Source organism: Nycticebus coucang, chromosome 2, assembly GCF_027406575.1.
Source record: "Nycticebus coucang isolate mNycCou1 chromosome 2, mNycCou1.pri, whole genome shotgun sequence".
Classification (NCBI taxonomy): Eukaryota; Metazoa; Chordata; class Mammalia; order Primates; family Lorisidae; genus Nycticebus; species Nycticebus coucang.
In genome coordinates, this window is record NC_069781.1 from 173,684,569 (window position 1) to 173,704,727 (window position 20,159).

The following is a 20,159-nucleotide window of genomic DNA, read 5'->3' on the forward strand; positions in this document are numbered from 1 at the left end:
GGCTTTGGTGGATTTTCAGGTGTTAATATCTGGACTTTAAATAGTTGTTATTAAACCTCTAAAATCAGTCAGCCTCTGGCGGTTCTGTCATTAAAAGTTAACTGCCTTCCCATTAATCCGTTAATTGTGAAGATTAATTGGGAAAATATTCAAATTAAGGCTATAACTTGGAACACATAAGCCACTGTTTGGCCCCAAATGAAAGTTTACCTCCGTAGGCCTGATGCACACCTGTAGTCCTAGCGTTGTGGGAGGCCAGGTGGTGGATTGCTTGAGCACAGGAGTGAGCTTGAGACGAGCTGAGGCCAGCTTGAGTAAGAGTGAGACTCCATCTCTACTAAAAATAGAAAAATCACCCAGGTTTGGTGGTGCATGCCTGTAGTCTCAGTTACTTGTGAGGCTGAGGCAGGATGATCGCTTGAGCACAAGATTTGAGGTTGCTGTGAGTTCTGATAATGCCATGACACTCTACCCAGGAGGACATCTGTCTCCAAAAAAAAAAAAAAAAAAGTAAAAAAAGAAAGGAAGGAAGAAAAAGAAAAAACGAAAAAAGAAAGTAATTTCTTTTACTTTAAGAAAAGATGTTAAGATCTTATTAACATCACAGAGCATTAACAGTTATATTTATAATGTGTTCACCCATGGCTTACATAGGAGAAAATGCATAGAAACATAGCAGTTGCTGCCTAAATGAATTACATGACAACTGGAAATCATCCCTGTCTTTAGGTGAGCTCCAGGGGACATACTGATAGGGATTTGCTTATTTTAAATTGCAGCAGTGTGTTCTTTTTTAGATTGAAGTCACTGAATGACAGACTTAGGATCTCATGTTTGTCTTATTTAATATATCTAAAACTAGTATCTGGAAGTAAATGTTAATTTTCATGTTAAAGTCAAATTGATACTTAAAGAACCAAAGAATTTAGGAGTAGGCTACACTCAGTGGTATTTAATTGAGTTGAAATGTTACTTTTAGTAATGATGAGAGAATGAGAGATGAAACCAGGGTAGGCCCGCATTTTGTCACCTGCTCTTATGAAAATTACATTTTATTCAAGGTATATTGTCACATTCTCTAAAACTTACTTACTTACTTTTTTTTTTTTTCTCACCAGAATATGAGTGTATTGCAGCTGCCTTCACACACTGTCAGTTGAGACAGCTACATAGGGAGAGAGGGGTAGGATTAGATACCATAAGCATTTCTTCAGTCTTTAAACAGCCCCTATTAAACAGTATGAAGAACATAAAGACATTATGAAAGTAACAAAACTCTCCATGGGATAGGAATTAATTTTCAGCTCTTTAATAGTGGCTTCCAAACTAGGAAGGTTCTGGCTGTGAGGCATAGTCCTGGGACGTTTTGCATCTCCCCAGGTGTGCTTCTACTGTAAAGCTGGGGTGAGTCACTACAGGTGCATCCTCCACAGAGGAGACAAACTGAACTTTCTGGGTGAAAACTTGCCTTCTACACAATATTTTTTGATGTATGTGAACAATTCCATATCTAGATTTGTTGATGATTTCCAATTTTCACTGGATGGCAATTTTAACAATACAGATTTTAATAAAACATTTTGTTCAAGGAAATAGATTTCTTGAAGGAATGCCATTCCTTAATCCTCAGTCAGTCAATGGAATATTTGGACTAGGTCTCTCAGTAAACTGTTTCTAGTTTCCATGTTTTTGTATGAGTATGCAGATTCCTGTTGTTACTGAGTTCAACTTTTATTTCATGATGATCAGAGAAAATACAAGGAATGATTTCTATTCTTTTAAATTTGCTGAGGTTAGTCTTGTGACCTAAGATGTGATCAGTTTTGGAGGATGATCCATGGGCTGATGGGAAGAATATATATTCAGTTTTGTTAGGATGGAATGTTCTGTAGATGTCTGCTAAATGCAAATGTTGAATGGTTAAATTTAAGTCTAAAATTTCTTTGCTTAGCTTCTTATTGGAAGATCTATCCAACACTGCCAAAGGGGTGTCAAAATCTCTGAGTATTATGGTGCTGGAGGAAATCACATTGCTAAATCACATTGTATGTTAGAGACTCTCTTATAAACTGAGGCTTGTCTGGTTGGGTGCATAAATGTTGATAATTGAAATCTCATCATGTTGAGTGTTGCCCTTAACAAATATGAAGTGACCAATGATCCTTATCTTTCCTACTTTTGCTGGTTTAAAGCCTCTTGTATCTGTGAATAAAATTGCAACACCTGCTTTTTTCTGCTTTCCATTTGCCTGAATTATAGATGACCATCCGTCACCCTGAGTCTATGTTTATCTTGTAAGGTAAGATGAGATTCTTGAATACAGCAGATGTCTGGCCTGAGTTTTTATATCCAGTCAGCCAACCTGTGTCTCTTTAGAGGATAATTTAAGCCATTCACGTTAATTGAGAGTATTGATAAGCCAGATAGTATTTTGGGTATTGAGTTTTTTGAAAGTCCAGTGGACATTTTTAATCTTTTTGCCACTGTTGAAGTTGGAATTTGATCAAATGTTTCCGAGTGAGTTAAGTTTGGTGGTGGAGGATTATGCTGTTCATTGTGGAGGATAGGTCTGAGAATATCCTGGAGAGCTGGTTTAGTTATGGCACATTTCTTCAACATTTGCATGTCATTAAAGTATTGAATGTCTTCATCATAGATGAAACTCAGTTTAGCTGGATACAGGATCCTGGGTTGAAAGTTATTTTGTTTAAGGAGATTAAAGGTCGATGACCACTCTCTTCTAGCTTGAAAGGTTTCAGCAGAGAGATCTGTAGTTGTTCTGATGTTCTTCCCTTGTAGGTTATGGTTTTCTTATGTCTGGCTGCTTGCAGAATTGTCTCCTTCATAACTTTGGCGAAGCTAATTATAAAGTGTCTATGAGAATTTTTATTTGGGTTGAGTCATGCCGGTGTTCTGAAACTGTCTGCTATCTGAATTTCAGAATCTCTTGGCATGTCTGGAAAATTCTCTTTGATTATCTCATGAAGTAAAGTATCTGTATCCTTTGCAGCAACCTCATCACCTTCAGGAATTCCTATAAGGCGAATATTAGAGCTCTTCGAATTATCCCAGAGGTCTCTGAGAGAATGATGCATTTTTGTTCTCCACTTTTTTTCCTTTTTGAGTGTTTGGGAGCTTTCAAAAGCTTTGTCTTCAATGGCAGAGATTGTTTCTTCTGCCTGTTCCATTCTGTTACTGACGGGTTTTATTTCTCAGATCTTTGAGGGCTCCACGTTCTTGCCTCAATATATCAAAATCTTTGGTCATTTTGTCTTTGAATTCATTGAATTCTTGAGATATCTTTAGAATTACTCCTTGAAATTCTAATTCCATCTTTACCTCCATTCTGTTGATCTTATTTGCTATCCAAATTCTGAACTCAATTTCTGACATCTCAGCCATTTGTTTATGAATGGGATCTTGTTCTGTGTCTGCCATATCGTTCCTTGGGGGAGTTGATCTACTCTGATTATGCATGTTGCCAGAGTTTTCCCGCTGATTCTGCCTCATGATTGTTTTTCACCGTTGGCTAGATGGGCAGGTAAGGTGAAATTGGAGTGGGAGTTCCTGGAGCTGTTGTTAACCAGCCCTTTGTCAAGGATCTGGGACTGGTGACTGCAGCTTTTTCCCCTATAGCTTTGCAAAGGACCCGTACAGTATTATAGTCTGAGGCTTAGGAAACCTGCTTGGTGTGGTGGGGTGAGGTGGCTCTGTCTTGTATTTAGCTGGTTCTTGTCTGATCCTAGTGGATCAGTGACTCGGGTGAAGTCTTAGCTGTGGATAAATATAAGCAACTAAGATATCCCATCCCCCACAGACAAAATCTGGAAGAGGAAAATCAATCCTTCCTGTTACCACACAACTGGGGTGCCACCCAAACCAATTGACCCAATCAGTATGAACTCTCAAGTGGGAGAGTTTGAAAGGTCTCCAGCAACTAGATGGCTGAGGCCTAGTGGCTGTTCAAATTTCGCTCGCTCAGTGCTCTGTGGAGTCAGAAAGGCCTGCCTGATAACAGAGTTGGACTAGGGGGCTGTGTCTCTTTCTCCACTTTGCTCCCCTTTCATGCCCAGTCAGTGGTGACCCCACAGGACTGAGGTCCTGCTCCCTCCAATAAGCAGATATGCTGGGGCTTTGCACCTGTCAGAGTCAAAGGAAGGTCAATGCCCCTGAGCCCGGCCACTACCATCTGCCACAAGCTGGCTGATGGAGCTGAGGCCTGCCTGCCTCGGGTACTCAGTAGCCACTGGCAAGTGTTCCATGTGGACTCAGTCTAATCATGAGGGTAACAAGTCAGCAAATGCTTTTCTCCCTCAGCACCCACACCTTTTCCCCTGCTGCTCTGCAGCTCCTGTATCCCTATAGAGTGATTTCTGGTTTCTTCTGTCAGTCCTCAGAGTTGGGGAGGTGTCTCTCCAAGATTAGACCCCAGTGGAATTGCTCTGTTGTTGCTGAATCTTCATGGGAAGTGACCCTGCACAGCTACAAGGTGATTGCCACATCCAGGGAGTTCTGGCTGTAGGAGCAGCTCTGGGAGCATAGGGCACACGGATCCAGCAGCAAGGTGGGGGATGCTGCACACGGTTCTGTCAGTGCCTGGACCCTGATGACTTTGGCAAGGAGAGATCTGGGCTCAAGACTCTGGCCGGGTGGGACACCGCGTGGAGGCTCCCTCAGGGTGGAGTGGGGCGGGGCAGGGGACTCTCGGCTTTAGCAGCGTGGGACCCTAGGCTCTGGCTGGGCAGAGCTCAATGTGCTTGGTTGGGCAGAGCAGGAGGCACTGCTCATGAGCCTCCTCCCACAGTCTCTGCAGGGGTTAGGCTTCTGGTTTGTCAGGCAAGTTGGGAAAGGTGGACTATAAGTTCAGAATGGCAGGGCAAACAGTTCAATTTTTCTGCCTGGCAAGAGAGTGAACAGGGTTACAACAGGGTCGCTCTGGGGAAGTAGGCCCCACTTCCTACAGCTCTCACCCATGGGGTGAGACAAAGGTCCTCAGTTCACTGCTCGCCTGTTGAAAACCTGCAGGAGCAAACGAAGAGAAAAAGGAAATAAAAGAAACACACACACACAACTTTCTTGGGGAGGGGATGGACACTTTTCCTTTGGGATGAATTTTGTACCTGAAGTTTGCTTACTTGGAGTCGCAGCTTACTTCAGCTGAGGTGACCTGCAGTTATCACTCTTCTCTCTCGGCTCGGCTCCCAGTCTTCAGCTTAGTTGGGTACTTTCTGGACATTATCCTTCCTTCTGGATGGGAGCTTCTGTTGGAGGCTGGCTCCAGTCAGCCATCTTGCCCCTCCCCTCTTCAGTAAACTCTTTCTGACAGGAATAAGATTCCGATGTTTCTAAAAGCTCCCTCTAAATGATCCCAATCCTGCCTCTAGTAGTGAATGGGAATTTTTGAATATTTTCAGCATATTTGCATTCCATTCCATTCCATCCCATCCATTATATCCCATCCATTCCATCCATCCCATTCCATTCTCCAATGCATATTCTTGTGGGGAATTTGATTTATTAACAGGCATGCAAATGATTTTTGGCAAGTCTTCCAAATAATAGATAAAATGTTTATTCAGTGGCAACTAAACTGAATGCTGCTAAAAAATCAGCCCTATTTTTTTCTAAGTATATTTTAGGTCACCAATACTTGTTTCAACAATGTACTAGCTCAAAATAGGCAATCTGGCACCATAAGGCCTGAGTTTAAACGCTGTTTCTACCACCTATTAGCCATGTTTCATTGGGTAAATTATTTAATTATTGTGCTCCTTTTTCCTCAATTGATCCCAGAGTTAATAGTATCAAATAGTATAGGAAACTGGGAGTGATGACTCATGTCCGTAATCTTAGCACTTTGAGAGGCTGAAGCTGAGGATTGCTTGAGGCTGGAATTCAAGATCAACCTGATTAAGAGTGAAATCCTATCTCTCAAAAAAATATTAAAAAAAAAAAAGGAAAAATTGGTTAAATGTGCTGGTGCACGCCTGCAGTCCTAGCTACTCAGGAGGCAGGATGGCTTGAGCCCAGGAGTTGGAGGTTGCTCTGAACTATGATCACATTGTTGCACTCAAGCTCTGGGTAACAGAGTGAGACCATGTTTCAAAGAAAAGAAAGTACAGAATATTTTTCAGGATCAAATGAATTAATACGTGTAAAGCACTGAGAACATAAGCACCCAATAACGTACATCTGTTATCTTAGTACAAGTGGTGTTGCACACAGTTTAACAGAAGTGAATTACTTTTATTAAAAAACTGAGCAGCTTTTACTTGCTTATGAGAATTATGTATTAAGGCCTTTTAAAATTAAATTACTTTCTATCAATCTATTAAAATAGCTTGCATCTTTATTTGTAAGAGGCTATTGAGTCATTTTATGTGTACAATTTGCCAGAGAACTAATTTGTCATTGTCTTCTTAATGACAATGGTAAATTTTTCTCTCATATGAAGAGTAAATGGTGACTTTTCTGAGATTTTGATTCAAAAGGTATACATTTGTGTATGTGTGTATGTGTATGAAAGTGACCGAACCATTTTATTTTCTGATTACAGATATTCTAACAGAATTAATTAAACCTCTTTAGAGGTAATCAGTGTATAGGAAATTTTTAACCAAAAAAAGACTAATCTATAGTTTACTATTTCCAACTGCTGTCAAGGTGTCAAGGTTAATGTCTAAATTATAGTATGACTGAAAAAGTCAAATAAAATGTAATATAATTTTGGATAAGCAGAGAGTAATGGGAGTGATGTTCATTTCTTCTCTAAAAAAAAGGGAACAATAATTAACCCAATATGCCTTCCTATCATCTTTAATTGTACAAGCTTCTATAAAATGTTTGGTGATTGTATTATTAAATTTCATGAATAGAGTTTTCGTGTTATTTGTTCTGTGCCCCTTTAACCAGAATGTTACCTGTGGTCCAGTGGGGAAGAGACCAGAAAAAACCGACAATTTAACATAGAATTTAATTAAAAAATACAATTATGTTTTGAGCTGAAATGTTATTTCAGATTTGCAAAGCACCTTAAGTGACTACATGTTTATCTGTATTTGCATCTGAAAATTAACTATGAGCAAGAGCTAATAATCATTGATTTGTAGGAGGAATCTGGAAGGTTCTAGCTTGAGAGATTACTTCAGGAGACTAGTTTGCTGGGTTGAGGCCAGAATAGTGTTTCTGAATCTTGGAGCTATTGAAATTTGAGACCAGATCATTTTGGTCATGAAGGGCTACCCTGTGCATTATTAAATGTTTAATATCATCTTTGGACTTAACCCACTAGATCCAGAAGTAACTCCTTCCCAGTTGTAGTGACTGAAATGTCTTCAGATACAGCTAATGTTTCCATCTGTATGTGTATGTGTGTGTGTGTATATATGCACAAAATTACGTCTGGTTGAGAACGTCTGAGCTGGAATCTGGTCCTTAACTTTGCAAATTAAGAAACTGTCTTTTTCTTGGGCAATATCCACTTTACTGCAGACTCATTATTGTTGTTTGTGGTCCCTTTCCTCTGGTGTCAAGGCTATTGAAGGTCAAATAAATAGCAAGACAAACCTGAAACTGGAATACACAACTCCTTGAGGGATGGCTTATTTATGCCATTATGATGTCTAAAAAATTCCTGTACTCCAAAGCTGCAGAAATAAAAATTATAGTCATAGTGTTCTTACATTCTGAACTCTGGACCCCAACTTGCTTTGTGAATATCATGGTTTTTTATTTTTATTTATTTATTTTATTAAATCATAGCTGTGTACATTAATGCGATCATGGGGCACCATGCACTGTTTTTATAGAACATTTGACACATTTTCATCACACTGGTTAACATACCCTTCCTGGCATTTTCTTAGTTATTGTGTTAAGACATTTACATTCTACATTTACTAAGTTTCACCTATACCCTTGTAAGATGCACCACAGGTGTAATCCAACCAATCGCTCTCCCTTTGCCCCCCTCCTTCCCCTCCCTCTCCTCCTTCCCCATATACTTAGGTTATAACTGGGTTATAGCTTTCATGTGAAATCCATAAATTAGTTTTATAGTAGGGCTCAGTACATTGGATACTTTTTCTTCCATTCTTGAGATACGAATATCATGGTTTTACCACAATGACCAAATTAATCAAAGTCTGCGCTTCAACAACCTCATCCGTAAGATAACAATATTAGTACATCAACAAGGTAGGGGTAAAGATTAGTTACTCTGTGTGGAATTATTATTTTTTTATTTTTTTATTTTTTAAAGTTTGAACACAAAGAAATAAATTTTATTTCTTTTTTTTTTTATTGTTGGGGATTCATTGAAGGTACAATAAGCCAGCTTACACTGATTGCAATTGTTAGGTAAAGTCCCTTTTGCAATCATGTCTTGCCCCCATAAAGTGTGACACACACCAAGGCCCCACCCACCTCCCTCCTTCCCTCTTTCTGTTTCCCCCCCCATAACCATAATTGTCATTAATTGTCCTCATATCAAAATTGAGTACATAGGATTCATGCTTCTCCATTCTTGTGATGCTTCCATCATTTCTTTCATTGTTTTGTTCATGTGTATTCTAAATTCCCTTTCTGTCATTCCTAACATTTCTTTATAGGTGGAATCATTTGCAGTAGCTACCTCATGGTCCCTTGGCGGGGTTGTTCTGGACTGGTTCTTCATGTTGCCTGGAGTTTTCTGCTGATTCTTCCTCATGAGTGATTTCTTTTATCTGTTTCCTTGCCCTAATTTTCCTTTCACTTCCTCTTGCTCTTTAAGTTCTCGTGCCTGTGGACTAAGGGTTACAGGACCAGAAGGGTGAGAAGGTTGAAGAGCAAAGAAGGGATGAAAGAAAGGAGGACCGAGTGATAAGAAAAAAAAAAAGAAAAATAGAGAAAGGAGAGGGGGTGGGTATAAGGAATATTGACAAAAAGAAGAGAGGCACAGAAAGAGGGAGACAGAGCAATATAGTGTACAGTAGTGTACTTTGATACAACCTTAAAAAAAAAACCCACCTTCTGGGGGTGCCCAGTTGGGTGGTTCCCTTGAGGTCAGCAGCTCTTTGCTAACCTGATCAGACACAGTACCCCACCTCCACCAAATAGAGAGGAAAGACAAAAATGCTATAAATCAAACCAAAACAAGGAAACAGAAAACTTTACAGGATAGAATTGGATTGAAAAACCAAATAATAGCGGTAGAAACACTAACAAAAATGAAGTTCTAATTATTGAAATAGGCAGCAATGGGAAATTATAATTAAACTAGAAAAATTGAGAAAGAAAAAGGATCTGTATGGAAAAGGTTGAACTTAAAAAACAAAGCAACAATCAAGAACATCAAAATAAACAAAAAAAACAACCAAACCAAAAAAAAACACAACCAAAAACAAAGCAGTATGTATATGTTATTGAGTATTGTCTGGGCAACACGTGGTCTTCTGGGGTATGAGATGTTAATCACAGCTCTGATACGACTGGAGGCTGCTAGTTTCTCAAACCCCAGCAGGTAGACACCCTAAATGTCTCTTCAGCCCACTTAAAAGGCACTTTGAACTTGTTCATTGGCTGAGCAGAAGCTTTCCCAGGGAAGTGCTTGTCGCTGGAATCACTGCTGAAGTGGCTATCCACTTACCCTGTGTGCCAAAACTGGTCTCTCTCTGCCCCCGAGGGTTAGGGCTGCAAGGCGGCTCAGACCCCGCCCTTAGGCTACTTGGTCGCTGGGTTACCAGCTCCCACCCAATTCCAGCTCTGCGACCCTGAGGGCGGAGCTTGCCGTGGCAGATGGCTCACAATGGCTGCCTGTAACCCAGACCCAAACACTATTAGCTCCGTCTGACTCAGTGGCTCAGACTGGGACCCTAGACAAAGGCCAAAGTTCTCCACACTCCCGCTCAGGCTCTCCCCAAGGCAGTTCAGCTAAGTGCCAAGTCCAAAGACACCAAAACAGTTCACAGGTAAGGCCTTTCTGGTTTGCAGTCTCTCTGCTACTGAACTTACAGTTGCGGGCGGGTTTAGACGGATTGAACACTCGCGACCACTTGCCGGTTTTCCACTGTTTTAGTCCTCCTCTTGGGGTCCCGAAGTCTCTTGCTGACTCCCTGTATCCTCTCAGGGGTGATGATAGGCAGATCCCACCAGCCAGAGATGCCTGGAGTCCTATCTCCCCAGACTCACGGTGCCCAGATGCAAGGAAGCTGTTACTCGGCTGCCGTCTTGCTCCACCTTCTCTGTGTGGAATTATTATAAGTTCTCAGCATGGAGTATTTTCTACATATGTGTTATTTATTTTGTACAGGAATCACTAAAATGTTTTATTACAAAATAGACATAGAGTAAGTTATAGGGTAATGTATATATTTATAGTAAATGACCATGAAAAATAATGTCTTATAACCCCAAGGCCAACAACTAGAACTTTATAAAATGTCATGCAGTTCCTATGTCCCTCTCCCCACACATGGAAATAAGTATTCCTTCTTTTATTTTAATTCCATACTTTTAAAGTTAAAAGTGAAGAATATTGATTCTCAATTTATAATTGGCAAAAACAAATGAACAATAAATATATGCTCTCTAGAGTGACTGCACTAGAGAGGCACTTTACATCCAAAATATCGATTGGAGTCTGCATAATTAATTGTGAATTGCAGTTAAACACCCTTTTCGTCACACACCTGCATACTGATAATGATTTAAAAATCTCTATAGTTCGAGTAAATAACCACCCACACATTCTCTCTCCCCCATATATGTCATGCACTCATTTGTGTGTGCAGACACACACACACACACACACACACACCAGTAGTTTATGGAGCACTGTAAAGCATTCTGGTTGTTGTCTGCAGTAAGTATCAGGGTACTATATATTCTATTATAACTTGATTTTTTTCTCAAACATTTGGCTGTTAGGAGCCAACCATTTTGTTTTGTGTTGGTGTGGTTATTTGTACTGTTGTAAATAATCATATTGTGATAAGTGCTAAAGTTGATCTCTTCTTTGGTCATTGGATGTATGGGTTGTTAATAGTTTTTTGACACTCTAAGCGATGTTGCTAGAAACTACATGTTTCTTGGTGCACAAATGCGCATTTCTCTAGCCCAGTACTTTTTTCTTTTCATGGGACGCAAAGCATCCTAGTATTTTTATATTGCCCTTGGGTGAGAAGACAGATCTCCTTGGAGCCAGTGGTTTATCATAGAGAGGCTTTCACTAGGAGGACCTGTGTATCACGAAAACTGGTAATATGTGGGTATGTGAAAGTGCAAATATACAACTAATGCCAGCATTCTCTGGATGGTCTGATGTTACTAAACATATGTCTTGCTGATCTACTGTTTATGAATTGTACCTGTTGCTGTCCTGACTTACATTTCTTTCTCCTGATAAGTTTGAGCATCAATTTATATAGGTTGTGTGCTGTGGAGTCTCTGGTTGTACCGTGTACCATTTCTTTCTGGTGCATTTTCTGATTTAAAGGTGGTTTTTGTTTTCCTTTATTTGGAATGCTAATGTATACTTGTTTCTGTATTTTGGAAGTACTTCCTAAATTTTGTGGTTTCCCTTTTTATTTTGTGTTGTCTTTGGAAACACTAAGTTCTTAATTTTAATATAGTTAGATTTATAAATCTTTTAATGATGAGGTATAATAAACTTTTTTTTACCTAGGATATTTTGTTATTTTATGGCATCTGTGATGCTTCTTTTTTGTTTCTATAGTTTCTTCTTATTAAAATTACTAGACTTGCAATAGAAAACTGTATGTAAGTAATGGGCATATTTTCAGAGATCCTAGATTCTAGTTTTTGATGTTTTATTTGTTTGTTGATTCCTGTTAGCACTGTACTCACCCTGATGTGGCATTTTTCCTCCTGCCAGACGATTGTGATGAGCCTCTTGTGTCTGCCTTGCCTCCAGCGTCATTCAGTAGTTCTTCGGAGCTTTCTAGCAGTCATGGTCCAGGATTTGCAAGGCTAAATCGAAGAGATGGTAAGTCTGTTTTTTTTTTTTTTTTTTCCTCTGAATGTTTCCTGACAAATCTCACTGGTTTTCCATTCTCCTTTAATAACATTATGTAAGTTACACATCATAAAAGGAAATACATTTCTAAATAAGCAAATAGCTAAAAATTCATAGATATATATGACATCTAGTTTATGTTTAGAATGGCAAAGAGATATATTCTATTTGAAAATCCTATATCATCATTTCAAAGTTTAAAGATTTGAATTCCTTCAATCTGGCAAGCTTTTTGCATATCTTATAAAAGCAAATTTTCTACAATAATATGTAATCGTTATACATGTAGTAGTGATGAATACTTAATTGGCTTAATTCTTAATACTTAATTCTATTTCAAATTAAGCAAAGAAGTTTGCAAGAAGTAATTTAAAAAGATGCTAGTTGCTCAAAACTAATAATTCTTCAATTTATTTAATTCCCAAAGTGGTGGGCATTATTTTCTTGCCTGTAGAGGAATGGGAGCGTAATGAGGCTTTCATACTCCATTAGATTTGAAACAGTTCATAGTGTTTCCTACCTCTCAGGTAGGTTGTGTTTGATCCCTTGAATATGTTTAAAGGAAAGTGAAGATAATTAGATAGCAACTCGAGGTGGAAATAAGAAAGACTTTGAAAACACTTTGTATCAATGTGGTCACTTTTTACAATGTGGGAAAAACTATCTGCCCTGAGGGAAACAGGCTAGACGACAGAGCTACCACAGAAAACACACTAACAACCATGAAAGATAGATACTGAGATCACATATTATTATGTTATTTTATATTATTAAAATCATGCTTCGCCCATTTATCGTCCTCTTCTTTCAAGCCACATCAGTCAGCTGTTTATTTCAGTGTTACTCCCTGATGTGCTGTTTTTTAATGTTTGAGCACAATGAACGTTGGACATGGCCAATAGTGTGTGTGTGTGTGTGTGTCTGTCTGGCCATCTGTCACACATTATGTCATAGATAGTTGTAATTACAGTGCAGATGTTTGTGTAACACCTTGACATAATTTTATTTTAAAACTTCAACTCATATTACTTGAAATGTCCACTAATGTGTGCTTCTCGAATGAAGATGTTAATAGAGAGTAAGAACTGAGATTCTTGTATCAAATGGGAAATTGGGGAGTACTTGAATGTATTCGTACAGAAAATGCTAGTTTAATTCCTTTTAAGTGCCTTATAGTGAAAGCTACTAGTCACGCCAGACCATCTCTCCCTAATTTATAATTCTGAATTCCCTTATTGAGAAGTGGGCTCTCTCTTGGCTTCTCTGAGGGCCGGTTCAGATCCTGCCCCGGGGGCTCTCTGAGCTGGAATGCTGTTGTCACACCCTGATCTTAGAGTCAGGTTTCCATCTTGTACTTCTTTTTAAAGTAGGGCAGAGTCTAACATGTAACATCACTTCATTTGAATAAAAGAAGATTTTATAGAATGTAGTCCACTGAAAGAGACAATATTTAATGTACCTATTTATTTTGTTTGTTCAGGTTCAATAAATCACAAAAAATATGTTATTAAGTGGATCAAATCATATTTTTCATTAATTTATATATTCATCAAGAGCCTCCATCACTGGGGCTCATTTTCATTCTTAATTCATTTCTATGGCTCTTGGTAAAACACATTATCAAACTTCATGAATCTCATTTGCATGTTAATGAAACTGAGAAACAAAACAGGACCATTTTAATTATCTTTTGCTGGTTGTCAACCCACTTGATTACATTTTTCTTTTTTATTTAGTTTTTCTTTTTTCCCTACTGATTACACGCAGTTTTCACAAAGGAACATCCAATTCTGATTGATTTATTAAAGGCTATAGTTTGTTTCTAGTATTGAAATATTCCTTATAGTATTTTGATCAGGTTTGGAAATGACATTAAGCCAAGTTAGCAGGTCATATATAAAGAAACTAAACCAGCAAATAAATACCCTAGAATCCCAGTCCAGATACGGTGACTTCTTTACTTAAAGTCAAAGAATGGATAGAAAGAAAATGAGGGAATTACTCACTCGTTTTCCATCCGTAGACTACAAGTGCTGTGGGCAAGACCATGAAAATGACTCGGGGCCCAGGAGTCAGGGAAGAGAATCAGGAAAACGCTACTCTTAACCAGTGATTCTATTTATACTGGTAGGGAGGAAGACACAAGTCACTTTTTTTGAGGTCTACTAATTTAATTCTGCTACATGAGTGCTGCTGTGGGTTGAATTGTGTCCTCCAAAAGGATATGTTTGAGTCCAAACCCAGATACCTGTGAATAGGACCTTATTTAAACACAGGGTCTTGTTAGATGTCATCGAGTTGAGTTACATTAGATTGGGGTGGGCCCTACATCTACTGACTGAAGTCCTTACAAGGCAAGTGAGATTTGGGGATACCCAGACACACAGAGGATACAGAGAGAAGACCACGTGGAGATGGAAGCAGAAACTGGAGTCTTGCAGCTACAGACCAAGAAATGTCAAGGACCAGAAGCAGGGAAGAGGGTGCAGAGGATTCTCCTCTAAAGCCCTCAGAGGGCCTCGAACACCTCCCAGCCTCACATCTAGCCAGAATGAGAGAATTAATTGCTCTTCTTTTAAGTTGCCTGGTTTGTGATACTTCTTATGGTGGCCCTAGGAAATTAAAATAAGTGCCATTGGGTAAATGACTTCTTTTTTATTTAATGATACACCAGAGGACTGTTTAAATCATTTTCAAGAACGAATGATACACTACCTTTGTGCTGTAAAGATCCATATCAGTTTGAACCTGACAGATTTCATGGCTCAGAGAAATATCATCCAAATTTAATTCTAGACAACACAAACAAAACCCAATTGCTGCTAATATTGGTAATATGATGGAATCAACTATCTCTCATTTTTAAGTAATATTTTTATTGCTGGAGTTCGAGTACAGTTTGAATTTTAATGGACAACTTAAAGTGAAGAATATGTTGATATTTGCTATTTTTAATGCACAGTTCAAATGGGTTTAGTGTGTCATTTGATAGTCTAAATGTATTCTTAGGACAGAATATAAAGAAGTGTCATCTTGTAGAACTGTTCTTGAGGTTTTAATTTCATCCAAATGAAAGTCTTTATTTTCACATACTTAGGAAATCTTGGAAATAGATTGTTGCAAAGCAAAACACTTGTATATACAAGTAAAATCATACAACATCAAACAAAATTATCTCCATAATAAAATGAAATGCTTTATGTGTGAGTATAAATGTGTCTACACACATTTATTTAATTACATAGAAGATTGTATTGCTTCCAGAGCTGACAAATACTGTGAGTTTCTCTCAATGTATTCTGGAAGGTCAGAATATTTCGTCTTGCTAAAAAGTGGAATATTTATCTATATTTTCTAAACTACAACTGCACACTTCTACTCCAAATACTTTTTAAGCAATGTTTTCTCCATAGCTACGAAATTTACTCTTAAAATCTAAAAGCATCTGTCTGCAGAGAAATTAACTTGCTTGGTTAATTGACAGACATTATGCCTCTAATAAGAATAATTATGGCTGAGCATGGTGGCTCATGTCTGTAGTCCCTGCACTTTGGAAGACTGAGGTGGGACGATAGCTTGAGGCCAGGAATTTGAGACCAGCTTAAGCAACACATATCACTACAAAAATTTAAAAAAATTTATCCAGACAGAGTGGTATGAGCCCATAGTCCCAGCTATTCTGGAGACTGAGTAGGATCAAGTGAGCCTAGAAATCCACGGCTCCAATGAGCTCTGATCATGCACTGCATCACTCCAGCCTGTGTAAGAGTGAGATCCTATCTCTAAAAAAATTAATAATAGTTATAAAATTCTATACGTACTTGTTTGACAGTTCTTATTGTCCTAAATTATTGTGCTTATTTGCATACAACTATTACGTTTGAATAAAATGCCCAAGCTCCATTTCCAAGGCACGCATGTTGCATGTCAGTGCGTAGGAGGACAGATCCCCAGAGACAGGTAATAGGTGCTTCTGTTGAGGTGGATGCTTCCTGGTAGTAGACATGTTATATAAAATACCTCATAATACTTATATTTTAAAAATCATATGGCTAATGTATGTAATAAACAGTACTTTCTGTTTAGAGAATGAGAGAGAACTTTTGTATAGGACTAAAAAGTCTCCTGCCTTTGGAAAGGGGAGCCTCCCTGGCACAGCTGGTGGGATTTGGAAATGTGCCTGAGAGGTGCTGTGACTGGGTTGGGGTGAAGGAGCTTCTGACTGAGATGGCTGCATCCGGGATGTACTGAACATGTGAAGTTTGTTGGAGAAGAAAAGATGCTACCAATTTATTTCCTTCTTTGCCGAATGCTTTTCCATCACCTTGGTAACTGAGGTGCCAAGTACGACCCTGCCACTTGAGTTGCCAGCATCCCCTGTCTTCCTGCTGATGGAGGTCTATGCCCTCATTTAGCTCCAGGATTGGACTCTATCTTCAATCCAAAGATGTACAGTCTTAACATTGAGATGGAAGTGCTGAAACCTGCCTCAGCCCTGAGTAGTCACCCCTGTAGTCATAGAAGACGAGCTTCCTGGACACGCCTGAACTTCAAGTCCTCCACTCTGCTTCATGCTTGAGTCTTTTGGGCTCTCTCCCGTGGGTCATAACATTTTAGGTGTTAGATATGTCTGGGATCAGTTCACTGTTCTTGGGTTTTAATTATTGCTACCTCTTCCTCCCTTAAGGATGGACAAGATATTTAAACTCTGTGCTTTAATTTCCTATTGGAAGAATAGGGATAATAGTGAGATAGTATTGGCCTTCTGAAGATGACTAAAAGGCTACATGAATTACAGATGGTGTGGTCACAGGAGTTACAAACACATAAATGTTAACCAGTTTCAAAGTGTGTCCTGCCAACTAACCCTGTTTTAGCCGACCTCACAGAACCAAATATATATACAAAGAAAATGAATTTATACAAAGAAAATCTCAGGGAATCTAGGCCCTATTTTACTATGTATAATGTGTACTTTTTGTCTAAATTTTTCAGAGAAAAATAAGGATGTGCAGTATACACGAGTAGTAATAATTCCATATCTGTGCTGATGCATTGAAAGTGTAACTCTGGAAAACAATAATATCTGTAGGCAAAATAACACCCTGGAATATGACAATCAGTTCTGTTGAACTTATGATGACCTTGCAATAAAAGCCCATGTTATATAAAGTGCAAAAGCAATCACAGCAGACTTGAAAACCCAACTTGTTGTGATACCTGATAGACTAACCAGCCAACTGCACCCTCTGATGTGTCAGTAAACAAGCCCTTTAATGGGAGTGGATGTCATGGATGTAATCAGCTGATAATAATTTAACACCTACAAGCAGAATCAAAAAAGCATTCATTGCCCAGGTTTGTGACAGGGTCCTCAGATCGTGAAATGTTGTCAAGAAGAAAGTGGTTGTGCAATTGGGGAGGCTGAGGCAAAGAATCACCTAAGCCCAGGAGCTGAAGGTTGCTGTGAGCTGTGATGCCACGACACTCTACCAAGGGCGATAAAGTGAGACTCTGTCTCTACAAAAACATAAGTAAATAAAAAAATAATGCGGCATCCCCAATGCAATGGATGGAACTGAGGGTGATGAAATTTATGGAGATGAGGAAAGTGACTCTTCAGAAGATTCGAGTAATTAAGAAATTGGAGAAGATGATACTTCTGATGTTGACAGTGCTGAAGAGCACTTCCCCTTCTGCGATGCATAAATATCATAAATTTGCTACTGATACATCACATTTCTTATACCTTGTATCTGTTCTTATTCTTTGTACCAAATTTCTTATACCAAAATATGTTAAAAGATAAATGCTAAAATTACTTTATGATATAAAAAACAAGCACCTAAATGTAAACAAGTGGAAATTTGATTTAAAGAATTAAAATGAAAGGTTTATTTTCTGTAGTTTGGGCTAAAGATGTATCTGCATACTATCTACAAGATGTATCTGCATACTATCTACAAGATGTATCTGCATACTATCTACAGAAAAATATAGTAACTATGCCAGGAAGAGCCACTTTATTCCTGATTAATTATAAAGCAAAATAAAGTCAAAGATTTATAGTTATATTTTACATGTTTATTATTAGATTGAAGTAAAGTTAAAACATTCTCCTATGTTTTAGTTGAAGTTTGTGAACTAGAGTGATATGATGCTTTTATTTCCAATATTTTACTTTTTCTTGTTTTGTTTTAGAAACTGGAAATTGGTTTATGAAATTAAGATAAAAACCTTACTAAGAGATTAATGTTTTCATTAAGGTTTGGAAAATGAAGTTCCAGATCTACTTTGTGATCAGGGGTGTGTCACTTGTGCTAATAGGTTATGTTTTGTCTATTGGCCTTGAGAAGGTGAAATAGCAATGAGTGAAGATTTACATATTTATTTTTTATTTTTTTTTATTTTTTTATTGTTGGGGATTCATTGAGGGTACAATAAGCCAGGTTACACTGATTGCAATTGTTAGGTAAAGTCCCTCTTGCAATCATGTCTTGCCCTCATAAAGTGTGACACACACTAAGGCCCTACCCTCCTCCCTCCGTCCATCTTCCTGCTTCCCACCCCCATAACCTTAATTGTCATTAATTGTCCTCATATCAAAATTGAGTACATAGGATTCATGCTTCTCCATTCTTGTGATGCTTTACTAAGAATGATGTCTTCCACTTCCATCCAGGTTAATACGAAGGATGTAAAGTCTCCATTTTTTTTAATGGCTGAATAGTATTCCACGGTATACATATACCACAGCTTGTTAATCCATTCCTGGGTTGGTGGGCATTTAGGCTGTTTCCACATTTTGGCGATTGTAAATGGAGCTGCAATAAACACTCTAGTACAAGTGTCCTTATGGTAAAAGGATTTTTTTCCTTCTGGGTAGATGCCTAGTAATGGGATTACAGGATCAAATGGGAGGTCTATCTTGAGTGCTTTGAGGTTTTTCCATACTTCCTTCCAGAAAGGTTGTACTAGTTTGCAGTCCCACCAGCAGTGTAAAAGTGTTCCCTTCTCTCCACATTCACGCCAGCATCTACAGTTTTGAGATTTTGTGATGTGGGTCATTCTTACTGGGGTGAGATGATATCTCAGGGTTGTTTTGATTTGCATTTCTCTAATATATAGAGATGATGAACATTTTTTCATGTGTTAGCCATTCATCTGTCATCTTTAGAGAAGGTTCTATTCATGTCTCTTGCCCATTGATATATGGGGTTGTTGGCTTTTTTTCATGTGGATTAATTGAGCTCTCTATAAATCCTAGTTATCAAGTTTTTGTCTGATTGAAAATATGCAAATATCCTTTCCCATTGTGTAGGTTGTCTCTTTGCTTTGGTTATTGTCTCCTTAGCTGTACAGAAGCTTTTCAGTTTAATGAAGTCCCATTTGTTTATTTTTGTTGTTGTTGCAGTTGCCATGGCAGTCTTCTTCATGAAGTCTTTCCCCAGGCCAATATCTTCCAGTGTTTTTCCTATGCTTTCTTTGAGGATTTTTATTGTTTCATGCCTTAAATTTAAGTCCTTTATCCATCTTGAATCAATTTTTGTGAGTGGGGAAAGGTATGGGTCCAGTTTCAGTCTTTTACATGTAGACATCCAGTTCTCCCAACACCATTTATTGAATAGGGAGTTTTTCCCCCAAGGTATGTTCTTGTTTGGTTTATCAAAGATTAGGTGGTTGTAAGATGTTAGTTTCATTTCTTGGTTTTCAATTCGATTCCAAGTGTCTATGTCTGTTTTTGTGCCAGTACCATGCTGTCTTGAGCACTATGGCTTTGTAGTACAGACTAAAATCTGGTATGCTGATACCCCCAGCTTTATTTTTATTACTAAGAACTGCCTTCGCTATACAGGTTTTTTTCCGGTTCCATACAAAACGCAGAATCATTTTCTCTAAATCTTGAAAGTACGATGTTGGTATTTTGATAGGAATGGCATTGAATAGGTAGATTGCTTTGGGAAGTATAGACATTTTAACAATGTTGATTCTTCCCATCCATGAGCATGGTATATTCTTCCATTTGTTAATATCCTCTGCTATTTCCTTTCTGAAGATTTCATAATTTTCTTTATAGAGGTCCTTTACCTCCTTCGTTAGGTATATTCCTAGGTATTTCATTTTCTTTGAAACTATGGTGAAGGGA

The 20,159-nt window shown here is 38.3% G+C and overlaps 1 protein-coding gene across 3 annotated transcripts in view; it reads left to right on the forward strand.

Moving 5' to 3' along the window:
- Positions 1–20,159, forward strand: part of CNTNAP4 (contactin associated protein family member 4) — a 269,620-nt gene that overhangs the window by 38,753 nt on the left and 210,708 nt on the right. For 2 of the 3 annotated variants that reach the window (XM_053608592.1, XM_053608584.1), the window contains exon 2: positions 11,873–11,983. Coding sequence is in view for 2 of the 3 variants with exons in the window: in XM_053608584.1 (XP_053464559.1) it covers positions 11,873–11,983 (111 nt within the window). In the remaining variant the exon portion in view is untranslated. Of the gene's footprint in view, positions 1–11,872; positions 11,984–20,159 lie in introns of those variants that run through there. The other variant, XM_053608601.1, reaches the window with a different exon arrangement.